Below are 17226 nucleotides of genomic sequence, written 5' to 3' on the forward strand. Positions count from 1 at the left end.
TCCTGACCAAGTCGCCCTACTTGGCAAGTCCGTCAGCCCGCAGAACAGGGTTTTGTTTTCGCCGCCAAATATAGAAGTGTTTAAATTGTTAGAAAAGCATTGTCAATAATTATTTAGCGACACAAGTTGCTTGTTAAATTAAGGGCATTTCGTGATCCACAGCAGCATCCCCCACTTTTCTCAAACAAAGTACAGATTTTTATATCACTGGAAACCTCCGGCTACATAATGTTTATGTACAAAAATTTCTTGCAGATTAATTCGTTTAGCAAAGATATCGTGAAATTTGAATTTCGTTCTGGTATACCACCTTGTCTATGAGAAGTAAATACACATAATCATGCATAACTCGCAAACGCATTTTCGCGGATATCTATTGATAAATGTCATAAAAAGAGGATGCTAGGATCACGAAAACATCCAGATTTTAAATAGATTTCTGTATAAATGTACATGGTGTTTGTTAATATTTAATTTCATATTGAAATTGTTATCATTTTATGTGACCTTGGAGCTATATCGCTCGATCGCTTTCGGGGGTCAGATAGGAATTTTTTTTCTCAATTAATTGATATGGTTTTTTCGCCTATCTCATGGTCAACCCAATATCATAATTGTTCAAATTAAACATTGCATTAAAGTGATTTGCTTTTTCGTATTCATTTGTAATAAAATAATATCAAATTAAGATTTTTGTGAGAAGTGTGTTTGCTTTGAAAGCTCAAAAAGCTATTGTTTTTAAATAAACCCTCATTTAAAGCCATATTGTAACATTTGCTGAGGATGCCCTCAGTGTTTTTCAATTTTTATTTTTTTACACAATTGAAAATAAATTAATATACCATACCGTAAAACCCCGTCTACAAGTGCTTCTGATGAAAGCTACATTAATCCAGGCGCCATTATGGAGTTTGAGCAAATAAATTACGGATTCAAGCATATAAAAACAAGTATTTTAAGACCAATCTATTGCATTGGTATATTTACGCTTGCTTCGAATTAATTTAGCTTTCATAAAGAACACCATATATAGTCCAGTCAAAGTGGGTTTTGACTCACCACTAATTGCAACAGAATTTTTTTCACTGCTATGAATGTCAGAGATGTCCCTGAACAGCATACAAAAAAGTATACTAAAATATACTTGGTGGAAAGGTAGTTTTGGCGGGGAAAAGGTCATACAGGGGTCAAATTTCAAAATATCTCCAATCATTTTAAAAACTATACCAAATTATTCCTCTAGTCATAAGGATTCAGAAAAAATATAGTTTGCCATATCTGTGATGTACGGTTCTTGAGTTATAAACGAAAAGGTCAAAGGTCAAATATTGGGTTCAACAGAGGTCAAAAAACTAAAAATGGTCTGATTTTAACCAAAATGGTCTCAAATTGTTCGTCTTGCAAACATAATTCATTTAAAGAATATTTGCACTGTTTAGGTTGTTTAATTACATGCGTAACATCGAAAACTAGGTCGGGGTCAATAGAGTTCAATGGTCAATAACCTCTTTTACCCTGCTACCTAGGTAACGAAACATCCAAGATATGGCAAACTATTCTTATTTTGGAATGTTTTTAAAGGACAAACACATTGAGACCATTTTTAAGGAGATTGGAGCATTTTATCAAATTTAACCCACGTGTAGCCCAAAATTTGACCTTTGACCTTTTTGCTTATAACTTGAGAATGGTACATCACAGATACTTTTTCTGAATCCTTAAGACTAGAGGAATGCTTTGGTATATTTTTTAAAAAGATTAAAGCAATTTTGAAATTTGACCCCTGTATGACCTTTTCCCGCCAAAAACTACCTTTCCACCAAGTATATTTTAGTATATTTTTGGTATGATGTTCAGGGACATCTCTAAAATGTATAAAAGTGAAAAATTCTGTTGCAATTAGTGGTGGGTGACACCACAAATTGGTTTAGATTGACTGGACTAATATGCGTGTAGACGGGGATTTACGGTATTTGCGTTCTATGGACCCCGAGCGACGTAGATTTTCCGTTTTTGAGATTTAAAATCGGCCGTTTTTAGCCAAATGTGGGGTTTGACGGGAACTTAACTGTATCCAGTTAAAATAGACTGTTTTGTGTTTTTGATTTACAAATGTGTGCAATATGAGGGGAAAATTTTGGAGATGGCATTAATTCCACTCTTCAGTAGATAGCATTGTGCTATCTTCAGTAGATAGCATTGTTTCATTAGATAGCAATGGGAGTAAATTGCTATCTTCAGTAGATACCATTTGTAATATAGGGCAATAATGCTATCTTCAGTATAGATATCATTGTTTCATAAAAAGGGCAATGCACTACCTTCAGTAGAAAGCATTGTTTTGTAGCATTTTTATGCTATCTTCAGTAGATGGCATGTTTCATGAACGTAAATTGATATCTTCTGTAGATAGAATTATTTAATTAGAGGGCGATATTCCATGCAGTATTATATTCGGTAGATAGCATATTTACCCTCTAATGAAACAATAGTAGAGGGCAATAATGTTTATTAGAGGGTAATATGCTATCTTTAGTAGATATCATTTAATTAGGGGCAATATGCTTTCTTCAGTAGATAGTATTGCTTAATTATTGGTCAATAATATTATGCCATCTTCAGGACAAGCATTGTTTCATGAGATAACTCCCGTTTCATTAGATTAGATGGCAATATACCTTCAGTAGATAGCATTGTTTCATGAGAAGGTAATATGAGAGTAAAATGCTGTCTTCGGTAGACAGCAGTAGGCCTATTTAATTATTGGGCAATATGGTTTCTTCAGTAGATATTATTAATATTAGAGGAATATCATCGTTTCATAGTAAATTGCTATCTTCAGTAGATAGCGTTTGTAATTGAGGGCAATAATGCCATCTTCATTAGATAGCTTTGTTTCATGAAAGTAAATTGCTATATTCAGTAGCTAGCATTAGGTAGAGGGCAATATGCTATATTCAGTAGAAAGTATTGTTTCATTAGAGGGTAAATATGCAATCTTAAATAGATATTATTTCATTAGAGGGCAATAATGTTTTTTAGAATGCAATGATTATGCTATTTATAGTGTCATTTCATTAGACGGCAATATGATATCTTCAGTAGATAGCATTGTTTCATGAGAGGGCAATATGCTATCTTCAGTAGATAGCATTATTTAATTAGAAGCAATATGCTATATTTATTAGATATCATTATTTTATTAGAGGGCAATATGCTATCTTCAGTAGAAAGCATTATTTTATGTGAGTAAATTGCTATTTTCAGTAGATAGCATTTCATTAGAGGGCAATATGTTACAGTCAGTAGATAGCGCGATAGCATTGTTTCACCAGAAGGCAATATGATAATAAAATGCTGCCTTCAGTAGATGGCATTATTTAATTATAGGGCAATATGCTTCAGTAGATAGCATTGGTTCATTAGAGGACAATATGCTATCTTCAGTAGATATCATTTTTTGTGAGAGTATATTCCTATCATCAGTACAGTAGATAGCATTTGTAATTTGAGGGCAATAATGCTATCTTCAGTAGATAACATTGTTTCCTAAAGTAAACTGATATCTTCAGTAGATAGCATTATTTAATTAGAGGGCAATATGTTGCATGTATTCAATAGATAGAATTGTTTCATTGTTTCATTAGAGGGCAATATGAGATTAAAATGCTGTCTTCAGTAGATAGCATTATGTTTTATTGGAATATTATTATTTTTCATGTTTTTGCTTTGCTTGTTACCTTTAAAAGATAGCAATTAGGGCATAGGAAGAAAATAATTAATACCTCCAGCGGAACCTGTTAAAACTTTTCGTATTTACTCTCTTTTAACAAAGGTATCGGTTGGATCCTGTTGTAATGGCGGGGCAGCATTATTTAAATCACATTGTCATATTCTGATTGCATCTTTAAGCTTTGTATCTATCTTGGTTAATTAAGATGGGGTCTGGTGGACCATGTCTGTATGTTCTTTTTTCCCTTCCACCAGGCCCAAGTACTGGTGAATAAAAATTTAAAAAAGCCGGCATTTTTAAGAGAATATCAGTCATGTTTTGCATTTTTGTTTCTTATTTTTTCCCTCCACGTTCCTGATAACCTTTGCTAATTATTATAAGTGCCATTTTAAATTTTGGCCAGCTTCGTCATTCTAGCATTTCTTTATAGGTTTGCATTCGGCTGGCTATAATAATTCAGAAAAAGAATAACTTTCACTATGTCGGCCTACGACATTTCATTACCTAGTTTAAGCTGGAAAATACGTCAACCTCAATATACTCAATGGGCAGTAACTCCTTGAGCTCCTTTTGGTGTGTTACCAACTTACGAAACATCGTAGATAGTGCAAACTACCGGTATTTCTGAATGATTATAACAGTACAAACCGCACTTTGAAACAATTTCCATCAAAATTGGGGAACTTTTCTGTGTTTGACCCCTATAGGCCCGGGCCCGAATTCCAACCCAATAACTCCAGACCGAGTCCGTAGTAGGTCAAACTATATCTTTTCTGAATTTTATGGGGAATATTCAGTGCAATAGGTTTTAACAAAATCTGAACAATTTTGAGTTTTGACCCCCTGTGTAAACGTTGACCTTGAATTTCTCGGAATACCATTTATTTTGATGACAGAATAAGGTTTATTGAAACTTGACAGGATGAAGACTACGGTATGCAATGCTGCAGATCTCTGGGGAATAACAAAATTGGCTTCACGCTGGGTGCCTTCCCATTTGTAGATTGCTGCAGAAGGGAGTGAACTGGATGAAAAGTATGACTGAAGTTACATGACAAGTGCATTATTTTAGCACTGATCAGCAGTGGACTGCTTCCTGGGACTGCTGGTCGCGTCAGTGCGCCCTCAAAATTGTAATGAATTGGATCACGCATGCGTACTGCAGTGCATATTTTTCTGTGGAAGCTTACGGATCTTGAGAGTGAACTGCAGTTTTTTGCCTTTCGTTTGAGCCGATTTTGTTGACAAGTTTTCAATTGCATGGTGAAATGAAGGTAAGAAATCATAAAATGTAAGGTACGTGTGATGATCGGAATGGATAGCTTGGAGCAGAATTTACTGTGACATTTCAAAATTGTGTGTTGACATAAAATCGCACTGTCAATGACTGTGTGAGTAAACACAGTTACCGTACGATAGCGTTCATTAGCAACCGTCGTTGAGCACGATTTTGAATCGAAAATGAGCAGTAAATATTGCTCTGCCTGAATCTATACGTGTCATAAATGTTAGGATAACTTTTATTATCATGTTATTATTTTCAAATCGAATAGAGAACAGAAACTCCCAAAGAATGTCATGTAGTTTTAATAGAATGAAAATGCTGTCAACAAGTACCACCTCCTCAAAAATATATTGCATCTAAACCAGGCATAGCACCTATCAAAAAACAACCTTATTTAGTGCAAATTAGGGTTGATCAACAAATCTACCTTACTATCCACGGCGACATGACTGTGTGGATAATAAGGTAGATCGAGGAACCATACTGGCCCAAGTCAGAGACCCGTCGTCACTTTTTTAACGCATTATTGACTCGGTCCAACATCCGGGCTATCTCTAGTCTCAGACTCAGGCCCAAACTGCATGTGGCTCACGGTTTGTTATGAACAACAGAAACCGGCTGTGAAGGAGGCTACATAGCGATGTTGTTGGAGTGACATTCAATTTCGGAAAAAACGACACTCGACCATGGAATTTCATTTTAAGTTGGTCAGTATATAAACGGTAAATCAAGTAAGTTTCTTCCACTCAGAAGACTTACGGTTGTTTGATTCCACTGACTATTTGCGATCGCCAATGACAGAAATCATCGAATCAGGGACTTGTTTTCACTCGACCGTGTCCGTGAGTCACATCATCAACCGGAAGTGACGTGGCACGGACCGACAGAATTGCGCATAAAACATTTTTTTAGATTGTCATTGTCAAATTTTGCTACAATTTAGCTTGGCTAGCATTTATGTATCTTTGCTAGAGGGTTTGCTTACTTTTATTTCAACCGGAAACACAGGCGCTGAAGTACAAATTCTGACCATTAATTTAAAAAAAAATATGAGTCTTTGTAATTCTGCGATCTTGCTTGATCAGAGTTGTTTTGACGACTGACTGGTTCGCCAGTACCCCTGGACTTTTATCTCGCCCCTTCCTTCCATAAACGTGCTTACCTCAACAGTTTGAGTATCAACACACAGGCTTTTCGTGCACAGTTTTGTTACCTATGCGCGATCCTGGAACCTAGGATAGATGAGTGTATTGTATTTTTTGAAGTACAGTCAACAGTGCGGGATGATCCCCTGCTCTTACTGAATAGCCTGCCGGAGAGGGGTACTCAAGTTTGGTTTTGGTAGGGACGTGCCGCTGAGAATTTGAAAGTGGACCCATAAATATACCAATTTTTCAAGAAATTTGGACCCATTGATATACCAAAAGTCAAAATTGCGTCACCTGCTTAATTATTGAACAGCTGGAATAGCATAAGTCCCTCGGCCCTGATCTGGAAAAAATAAACATAAATGACTGTGCGTATTAGTTGAAGGACTGGTGGATTAGCCCTACTGCTGGAACAACATGTTTGGGTGGTAAAGAAAAAACTCACTTTTTGTAAATCCAAGCAAAGGGAAAATACCCATGCTATTTTATTTTAATCACACTATTTTTAATATTTATAATAAATTAATAATCAATTGATCAACCTCAGAAAACTTGTAAAAGATAGTGAAAAATTATTGATAACACAATTTGGCTGCGCATCATCAATTTGGCAGTGTTGCTAGTATGTATTTAATTACTCGTGTGGTTGATGTCCACGATTACTCAGAAAAAATTACACAAAAGCGACCTTTTTAGTAAGTACAATAATGACAAACTGATGAAGGAGTATAGCACAGTGTGTCACTAATATATGTCAAGAACAGTATCCTTATATTTTTGAGACAATAAGAAACTTCAGGAAGAAGTTTTTATTCATATGCAGGACCAGGGTTCGAATTCGCCCGTATCGCATCGCAGAATGCGATGCAAAACTTGTCAATTGCTAAACACTTCCCTGCTATACATCGCAACATATGCGATGCATAATTCTCCTATAAATTCCTAAATAAGCTTACCAAATTATTCATCCAAATAGCCGACTGGGTTCCTGAAATTCATCCATACTTGCGTGTGAGCGCTTGTACAATAACAATAAACAGTTTTAAAATAATTTTGACCACCTGTGTTGTACTACTGAACGACTCATTCGATACCCCTCTTTTTACCTTGTTTATGCTTTTATATTCTCTATCTCTACCCCCGCTGATGCTAAGCAGTGTACTGCGTGTCATAATACATGTTGCGCAGGGAGGACAGTAATATCGTACACAGCCAAACTTGACTTCGGCAGTTAATTAGCATATATGCATCATGCATGAGTATATTGAGTGATGCTTTTGGGACGATTCACTATTTGGCATGGGTAAAGGCATGTATGGTGGCTTGCGTGGCGTGAACGAGGTTGTGGAGAAAAATTAAGTAAAACATAATTTAAAGGAGTATTTAAATGATCCTAGCATCCTCTTTTTATGACATTTTTCAGTACATATCCACGAAAAAAGCATATTCCCAAAATTTCAGTTGATTCCGATTTTGCGTTTGCGAGTTATGCATGATTATGTGTATTACACTGCTCCATAGACAATACGTTGTAATTTCGTTCTGGTGCACCAGAGCGAAATTCAAATTTCGCGATATCTTTGCTAAACGAATTAATCTGCAAGAAATATTTTGTACATAAACATTATGTAGCCAGAGTAGGGCCTATTCCAGTGATATAAAAATCTCAACTTTTTTTGAGAAAAGTGGGGGGATGAGGCTGTGGATCACGAAATGCCCCTTTAAATATGAAATACGGTCTTACTTTGTATCAGTTGACATTTTATGGACTAATTGCCCGTTATGAACTATAATTAATAAGCGCTGGTAATGAGTTCATTATTTTATTTAAATAATTATCGCGCCGGCCGGATTCCCAAATCTCCCCTTTCATACATTGAACGTCCGCGGCCCGGTCCGCGGTCCGCACATGCGGCATGTGCGGCTTGATGCGGCATGCTCAGAATGCGTATCTTGCAAAATCTGACAAATGTTGACTCACTATGTAAATTTAATCATGTTGACGTCGCGTCAGTGAGAAAAGTTTTAAATAAAGAGAAATTTTAATAAAAACATTTGCTTAATACCTTGCTTGTCTTGTCCGACAGCTGATTTTAACAACTGCAGCTCCATCAACATTATAATAATTTATGCATATGACGTACTAGGGAATACCTAGGAATTCCCTTCGTGATTGGTTGGTTGTGCAAAGCTGTTTACAGAATTCATGTGTTGGGAGATTAAGAGATGAAATCGTCCTCTCAACAGGATAAGCGAAAGTGTGATTCAATATGATGGTCGGGACATTTGTTTGACCGTTTGTTCCCATGGGGGGGTTGATCGAACAAAAAATCATCGGGGATCAGCGGCAAGTTTTGCTTAGTTGTATCATGATCTTAGCCTGCCTAATTTTACATGGTTGCACAATTTTTTAATTTGGACGCATATTTTAGCCATTCCGTCGGCATGGGTATTTCCCGGGGTCTTATTTATTTTTAGCATTATCATTACAAAATTAAACAAATAACGTAGACCTATAATAATACAGATATGGGACATCCCCATACCCCCATTTAACATGTGCTTAATATCTGTAGGCCTATCATCCAAGCATCCTCATCTCCAATGCAACGTTCACTATTTATCACTATGGAATTATATTTACATGTTGTAAAATGTAGGCCTAGGGTTGAGTTTCTTGACGGGATATAAATATGCAGGCATGGGCGAGCGGCATGAGAAAATAAATGTTGGTTAATCCTGAAATCTGCCAGGTTAGTTATTTTAATTTTTGTTATTTCGGTGCTAACAAAATGCACAACTTCCTCAACGTTTATAAATTGAAATATTTGGACAATGAACAGTCTTTTATTCATACTTGATAGGGGTTTATCGTTGAGTGTCTAGGACAAGGAAGATTACACAATTTTTGACCTACATCATTTTTAGCATTTTAACATTTTTATTACTTGCTCTTTTTAATCTGAGCTTTATGGGAATTAGTTTTACTATTACCGTTTTATTAAATTTTTTTGGGTTTTATGCTACAAGGCCTATTTGGTTGGTTTTGTGCGGATGTTTGGTGCTTTAATTTTTCACAGACAAAATAGTTCAGTGGTTTTCAATAGTTGTAGGCCTACTTAATATTACGAGTCCTGCTGCACGCTGTTTTCATAAAATAAAAAAGTTGTGCATTGGCCTATATCGCGATAAATATTATCTATCAATTCAACTGTATTTCTTTAATCATTGAATGGCAGAAAGTCGGGGGAAAAATAAAATATATGTGATTTCCAACAACTTCATGTCAGAATTTCGACATCGGACTGACTCTTGAAAAATTTTATTTTTCCAAAAGTGGCATAAATTTTTTTTTTTTGCGGCACCAAAAAGAGGCCAGGCGGGTTACCGGAAACCAAATTTTATTTTTAGTAGGCCTAACACTTGGCCATAATAATACTTTTAGTTTTGACAGTCTTTAGTCTTGATTCTTGAATCATCACTCATCATTCAGCCATTTTTCTTCAGCCGTGTTGTGTTGGCCAAATTTGGCTGCTGTCTGTTACTGAAATCTGTTTATTAGTCAAGCTAACTGGCAGTCAAGAAGTGAAAAGTCTGAATGTTTGCACTTTTGCAATGACAAATTGAAATGTTTATTAAAACTTGTTTTAACAAATAACAATATTTTAATCAGTATCTTTAATAAGTGATTATAAGTCACAACAATCATTTAACATAATAATACATAACATTATAAAAGTAAATTTGCTACACAAAACATATTTTGCATAGCAGTTTTTGCAATTTAAAAAAATGCTATGCAAAACATCTTTTGCATAGCAGTTTAAACTGCTATACAAAATTTTGGAACTGCTATGCAAGATAAAACTTGCATAGCAGTTTTTGCTATGCAAAAAAAAACCACGAATTCGAACCCTGTGCAGGACATTGTGCCCTGCATGGCAACTGCATACTTCATTGTACATGCGCATAAACAAGTAGCCTATGTGACGTATTATGAGATCGTCCACATTCTAACTGTAGTATCACAAGCTATCAGTTGTTCATACGGTACTATAGTTAGAACCTTTCAAACAAATTAGAGGCAATGGCACACTTATGTACACTTTAAAAGGTTACCCCTAGTTGTTATACTGTTATGATACATGGAATGACATATTACTAAATTTTCAGTCAAAATGAGTGGAAAATACAGGAATAATGCTTGGACTGCATAAGACTTGCCCCTACTGGAATAATGCCATTAACCAAGGGTGATTTTAAGCGGGCGACGGGCGCCGTTTGGCCCCCAGAAACCAGGCAAGTGCGCTCGTGACAAGGCAAAATAATATAGACGGGCGACACCCATTTTCTCCCGAGTGGCGCTAAAGACGTCTCAACACTACCTGACTCTAAAATTTAAGTAGAAATTACCTGTAAGCTTAACAAGTTTTGTTGACGAAAACATCGTTTTAAAATCATGAACTGCGTACGCACATAGAATTCAGTGCCCAGGTCAGTCTGCATAAATTATTGTAATTTAGTTATCGGCAGCTTTCCGATCGTGCACGAGTTGGACTCGGGGAAAAGATTTCATTCATGGAGTTACCCCCGAAGATTTTCAGTAAACTATCGACTATTTCCGGTGGGGATGACGTCATGAACATGAACCATGACACCATTAAATATTAAAATGGCCGTCACATACAGAAAAAACTATGGAAATTGATTGAGTTTTCGCCAAGTTTTTGCACCTTTTTCTGACCACGTTTCGGAACAAAACTGACATGGAAATGAGAAAATTTATCATAGCGACTAGTGATGGAATATCACGGCGGAAATGCACTTTAACGTTTTATTTGAGCAATAAAGTTTGTACAACACCGCACAGTCTGTGCACTGTGTAGTGGGGGAGGTGCACTGGCAGCACTGCAGAGAGCATGTGTAATTTTTTAATTAATTGATTTTTTTTATTTTTTAAATAACATTATACTGCAGTGCTTTTATTTTAGATCCCCAAACTTGAAATAATAATTATAAACAAAAAGTGGCCCCTGGTTCATCCAAAGTGGCCCCTGGTTCACTCCAAATCTTGATGAACCAGGGGCCACTTTCTTTGCCAAAGTGGCCCCTGGTTCACGCGCTCTTATTTTCACCCTTGCCATTAACGATTAATATTTTTTATTTGAATGTTTCAGTATGAGAATAAAGGTAGGCCTATTGTTTTTAGTCAGCTGTCATACATCTATCGCCCTCATATAACACAGGCAACATCTTTATTTTTGGCGTAAAACAACTCAGCTTCACCTCCTTGTTGTTTAAATGATGTTGCCTGCTTTATATGACTGACGATAGATGCATGCACGCCTGAAAAAAATAGGCAATTTGGCAATCTCCTTGCCAGGAAATTTGGTCATTTGGAGGGGAATTTTGCTTTCCTGGATAAAGAAATACATAAGAAATGGTGGGAAATACTGCTAAGTTAGAGGGAAATTTATCTCTCTTGCCGGAAAAAAAAACATTTTTACAGGCCTGGATGCATGGCAGTGGCTAAAACCAATAACTTTATTCTCTAAATCTTTATCATCAAATGTGTACATCCATATCAAAAGGATGCACTTGTCGGCTGCTACGTGTATCTCTCTTCACATAATAACCAGGAATATTATACCAGACTCATCTTAAGTGGAGGTCACTTTAAATCATCCCCAAAGTCCCATGGCTTAGGAATATACAGAGAATATAAACTGTGTGACTTGGGGATGTTTTGAAGTGACCTCCACTCGAGAGAAGTCTGGCGTTTAGTCCCAGCTACTATGTAAAAAGAGCAGCCGACAAGTGCATCGTTTTGATATTGATGTACACAAATATGTTTTAAAGAAGCTAGCTTATTTTTTATGATGCACCTTCAAATGTAGTTTTAAGTGTGTGTACAGTGTTAAGGTTTCTGTTTTGTAAGCGCTCTAACTGTGAGCCTTTTGGAACTTAGCATAAATGCTCTTTGTATTATAATTGCATTGTATAAGCTTTTAATTGCATGAGCTATGGTATTTTTGTGCAGGTAGCTACATAGCAATGTCATTTTGTATTGGGACATGTATTTATGTATTTGGTGGGCTGACACCTGGAGCGAAAAGAAAGTGAACTTTGGAGTGTCAAGGACAACCCTAGTTCTGTTGTTGCTTCAACAATTCAAATTATCTTGAGCGTCCGACAACTCAAGTGGGTCCACATGGTCAGAATCTGTCCGAACTCCTAAATTTGCGGCCTCCATCTGGATATGTTATTTGTCACAAATAATCTCTTATAGTGTTGTAATCATTCATTGGCAAATTGCCTCAGATGCCCCCAGACATTTCAAGCCTATTTGACTTTGGTGGATTGTCATGATTGTGATTTGTGCCAGACCTCTGTTAGATTTCTGTCATGTATGTAAGTAGCAGTAAAATAGTAAACAGGGTTGTAGCTAGGCAAATTTTAGTGCCGGGTGAAATTTATATGAATTGGTAAAAAAATTGAAATTTTGATAAGAATTGCTCATTTTTATACTGATTGTTCATTGATTTTGAAACATTCAAAACTGGAGTGCCGGGTATTTGGGCTCAAAATTAACTTGAGTGCCGGGCGGAAAATAAGAGTGCCGGGCGTGTCTGCCCGCCACCGCCCAGCGTAGCTACAACCCTGATAGTAAATATCACACATAATGGGTGCAATGTAATATGCGGACGATGTCAAGTGTGTACCATCTGACCATTTGTATTAATTATTCTGGCTATGATGGTTATATGTGACCCATCACATCGAAACAGACCACCCGGCAGAAATGAAAATGGAGATTTAAACACTAGGATAAACTGCTGCTTTTTAACTTTAAAAATGACACCTTATTTGTTGAAATCAGATACAGTAAAAATGTTTTATGAGGCAAAACAAGCTCAGAATTCTTTTTATTTTCTTCATATTTTTCCATCTTCTTTCATTGTTATCTGCCAATTAAGCTAGCCGCGAAGTGGTCTGTTTCGATGTGATGGGTCACATATGCCCTCACCCCTCAGCCTGGGCTAGCCTAGCCCTATTGACCTTTGCCAAATGGTGAAAAAAAAAATAATACAAACATTTATACAGGTCAGTGTCCCAAACACAAATATTATTATTTTAATAGAAATATTTGTGTTTAAATACTGGGTAATAATCAATGTTCTTTATTGTTATTGTTATTTTAACAGAGAGTATTCCACTTGCCTGAGAAAACCCATGGTCATGGGCCATTACTGTTTGAGTGGCAGACCAAACTTGGTAATTATCTGGCAACTACAGGCAAGGATCACTCGGTACACATCTATGACAGACATGGAGATATCAAAGATGAAATTAGTTTACCAGGGTGAGACAAAAATGTTATGGCTATATAATTATATTACTTACAAATTCATGTTCATACATAGCTGTGATATGGCGATGCAAGTGATTGGTTGTGATTCGACTTGAGTTGAGAGCCATTCCTAAATATATATGATCAGTGTTTGTTCCCAGCTGTTTAGTACCACAATTGTGGAATATGGTAGCAGAAAAAATGGCAGTTCATCTTTTTAAGATGTAACAACTAACATAGATCTTATTTTTTTTGTTATTATTTTAAAATGAACAGCAGTATTTGAATGTCTTTGATTTATGAACAGGGCTCAGTAAAAGCGTTTCCAGCATGATCTTTATTTATGCACCCAGCTCTGCCTCAGGCATAAGCAAGGGACTGTGCCCTCAATTTTATTAACCCTAGCATGCCTTAAGACCACAAAATACCACAAGGATAACCACTGCGCATGCATGAATCCGATATGATGCCATGATGCAGTCACCGAAGTGCTACAAGCTGTATCAAAATGATTGGTACCCATCAGTTTTCATTGATAATGGATGAGTCTGACACATAAAAATTCAACATATAATCCTAATAATTTGTAGATTCTTTGTATAACCAGTCATAAACTATACATTCTGGAGAGTATTCAATGTTGCATTTGGAAGCTGCAGGATTTTCGATAAATATCAAAATTAATGGGTACCAATTATTTTGATACAGCCTGTATATGCTCACAGAATTGCTGGCCCGGCTAGCGGGACTCCTGTGGCTACCGGGCGGTGATTGTGTGCTTGACATGCGAGGAGTCTAAGTTTCTAATCCCGGGGTACCATGTGACTTCTTTATTCATCTTCTCTCCTTTTTCATTTCTTCCTAACTTCCAATAACAAAAAGCAGTGTTCAGTGTTAGAGTTAATGGATTACTACATGTTGAAAGTTTTTTTATGTTTGAGTAACCAGAATAAAATTTAAAATCACATAATGCCACCTACATGTAGTAGTATTGGAAGCATGGTTACACAAAATAATGATAAACGAAGAACAAAATAAAACAAATGCTGCCTTATTTGTAGGTGTATGCATACACAGTGTAGACGATTTGAACAATGAATTTGTCACATTAATTCCCTTGCAGAACATGTACTGGACTTGGCTGGGACAAGGATGGCGACTTACTGGCGATAATCTGTGACCGTAGCAGTGTTGTGTTTCTATGGGACGCCAATGCTAATCGTATCAACCAGCTTGAAAGTGGCTTCAAAGATGTATTGGTGTTCCTATCATGGTCAAGGACGGGTCCACAACTTGCTATTGGTACTAGTAAAGGTAGCTTGCTGCTCTACAACTATCATACCTCAAGGTGAGCTATCTGAATTTGCATGGCTTCCACAACCAGTGTTCAAAGTAATGAAAAAAAGTTGTCCTGTGGACAGCCTACATTTTGTAAGCATAGATTCTGCTTGTTCTTATAATATTTCAGTTGTTCATTTTTTTGGGTGCAAAAAGTTTGATGTTTTTCCTCTGGAAATTAGTAGTTAAGAATTATGAAATTTGCCATTTTGATCTGTGGATCTCAACCACTGGCACCAGAGGTTAACTGTGTAAAATGATTGATTAAAAATATTCAGAACTGAACAGTGAACATGCTAAGCTAGCGTATATCACATACGGTGATCAGTAGATCTTTCTTGATGATACAAATGACCTAACACGTAACAAGGAGGTACAATAAAGTGTTTGTCCATCAGGAGAAGTGCTTATTTCGAACACTGTCCACAATGATGTGTTGTGTGGGCAGTATGATGCTATGATGTAGTTAGATGGTTGGACGTGTAGCTGTCCGTCAGGGGTCCAGGTGAAAGCAATATCTTTAATCCACTCTACTACCTAAACAATTGTAATACTAATAGTTGTTGAACTTAACTTGTTAGGGTGATAAGAGTATGATGACCTCTGGTGCTGTATAGTTTATCAGTATCATATTCATAAATTTTAATGAGCTTATTTGCATATTTTGATTGCAATTCCATTGATCACCTTGAGCACCTGAATGCAATGATGGATTGATTTGAAAAAAGATCAACATTATTGTGATCCACCTTCATGTACCTCATCACTACACCTCTTTGCAAAGACCTTTCGCATTTCCTGATTTGGGACAGTTTAGGGTGTGAAGTCGGGTTTTGATTGGCTGATTTGAATCACACCATCAGCACTTCATTCGCTGAACAATTTGCACAGCACCGCATGATTCTGACATGACCTAGTTCTATTTACGCGATCGGTTGGCCAGTGCGAAAAATCTGTGCAAACTAGTGTTATTTGAATGTTTCGCAGGGGACAGCTTGGTGATCCTCATAACGCAATTCTTGTTTATGAAGGGATGTAGCATTTCTTTAAATCTTGACATGACCCATTAACCTCACTGGGAAATCAATGTCCAATAAGTTTTTCAACTCTTTAAACCTTTTTTGGTGAAAATATATTTTCTCACACTTACAGGAAAGTCCCAATTTTAGGAAAACATACCAAGAAAATCACATGTGGTGCCTGGAATAATCAAAATCTGTTGGCGCTGGGAAGTGAGGATAAAACAATTACGGTCAGCAATGCTGATGGAGATACTTTACGACAGGTAAGATCATGAGGAGGAATAGCCACAGAAATACAAGGCATCTAGCCTTAGGCACTAAATCCACTATGACATCAATATGGCAAAGCCATTTTCACATGTACGAAGGAGTCCACCCCCTCAAGTTTCTCACTAAAGTTAATTCTTTATTACTTCGGTAGTCAGAGCTGTGCGCCAAGCGTAGACGAGCGTACACACAGAAGAAATAAAAAATCATGCTGATTGGCTGATCAACGGACTTGACAACAAGTCGGTTGACCCATTGGTCGTTGGCGCAGCGCATAGTAGGCGACCTTGTCTCTTCTACGCGATCGCAATTCACCAGCGCGTACCCGGACCACGGAAGTAATAAAAAATTAACTTTATATTAATGTTATGCTACAAGTTGTAATTATAAAAGATAATTTCTTATGGTATAATAACTAAAATATTGAATCTACTAGTGAGTACATTTTCTATATATTGTCAAAATGAAAATGATATTATTCTGAGATGTTTTGAGGTATTAACTGGATTAATTATAAGCATTGGGCTATTCCAGTTGAAATCCATACTCCCCCAGGGCCGTCGCTAGAGGGGGTATGGGGTGGGGGTGTGACACCCCCCATACACAATTTTGTCGGCAAAATTACAAAATTTCCGTCGATCGGCAAACCATACTGTACACCCCCAAATCATATTGGTCTAGCGATGGCCCTGTACTCCCCCTATGGAATACATGACACAAGGGGTGTAGATTTCAAATGAAGTCACCCATTCAGGTAACCTCATTTGAAATTGATACTCCCTGTGTAGAAGATAAAGGTCATATCTTCTATAGAGGATGTATTGATTTCAACTGGAATGGACCATTGTATATCTTGGTTTTTGGAAAGGAAAGTTGTGATTAATTGTATTTACCACACAAGGTCATAGCTACACATAAACCTAGCAGCACAAAAAGTAACTGCTTTGTTTTATAAGCTGCCATTGTTCATAGGTCATTCAATAAAATAAAAATCTGAAATATATATTTTGTTATGGAGATGTTTGTGTAAAAACTAGCAAGCAAGGACAATGATTTTAGGCCAGCAAGTCTAGCCTGCTATC

The 17226-nt window shown here is 36.7% G+C and overlaps 1 protein-coding gene across 1 annotated transcript in view; it reads left to right on the top strand.

Annotated features, from left to right (window-relative positions):
- The first annotated feature begins 4888 nt into the window (after positions 1 to 4888).
- LOC140160932 (WD repeat-containing protein 19-like) overlaps positions 4889 to 17226 on the top strand; it is a 64109-nt gene continuing 51771 nt past the window's right edge. Inside the window, 4 exon segments of the mRNA XM_072184281.1 lie at positions 4889 to 5007; positions 13372 to 13529; positions 14641 to 14865; positions 16008 to 16140. Of these exon segments, the coding sequence (XP_072040382.1) occupies positions 5002 to 5007; positions 13372 to 13529; positions 14641 to 14865; positions 16008 to 16140 (522 nt within the window). The 5' untranslated portion in view covers positions 4889 to 5001.

Source organism: Amphiura filiformis, chromosome 9 (genome assembly GCF_039555335.1).
Source record: "Amphiura filiformis chromosome 9, Afil_fr2py, whole genome shotgun sequence".
Taxonomy (NCBI): Eukaryota; Metazoa; Echinodermata; class Ophiuroidea; order Amphilepidida; family Amphiuridae; genus Amphiura; species Amphiura filiformis.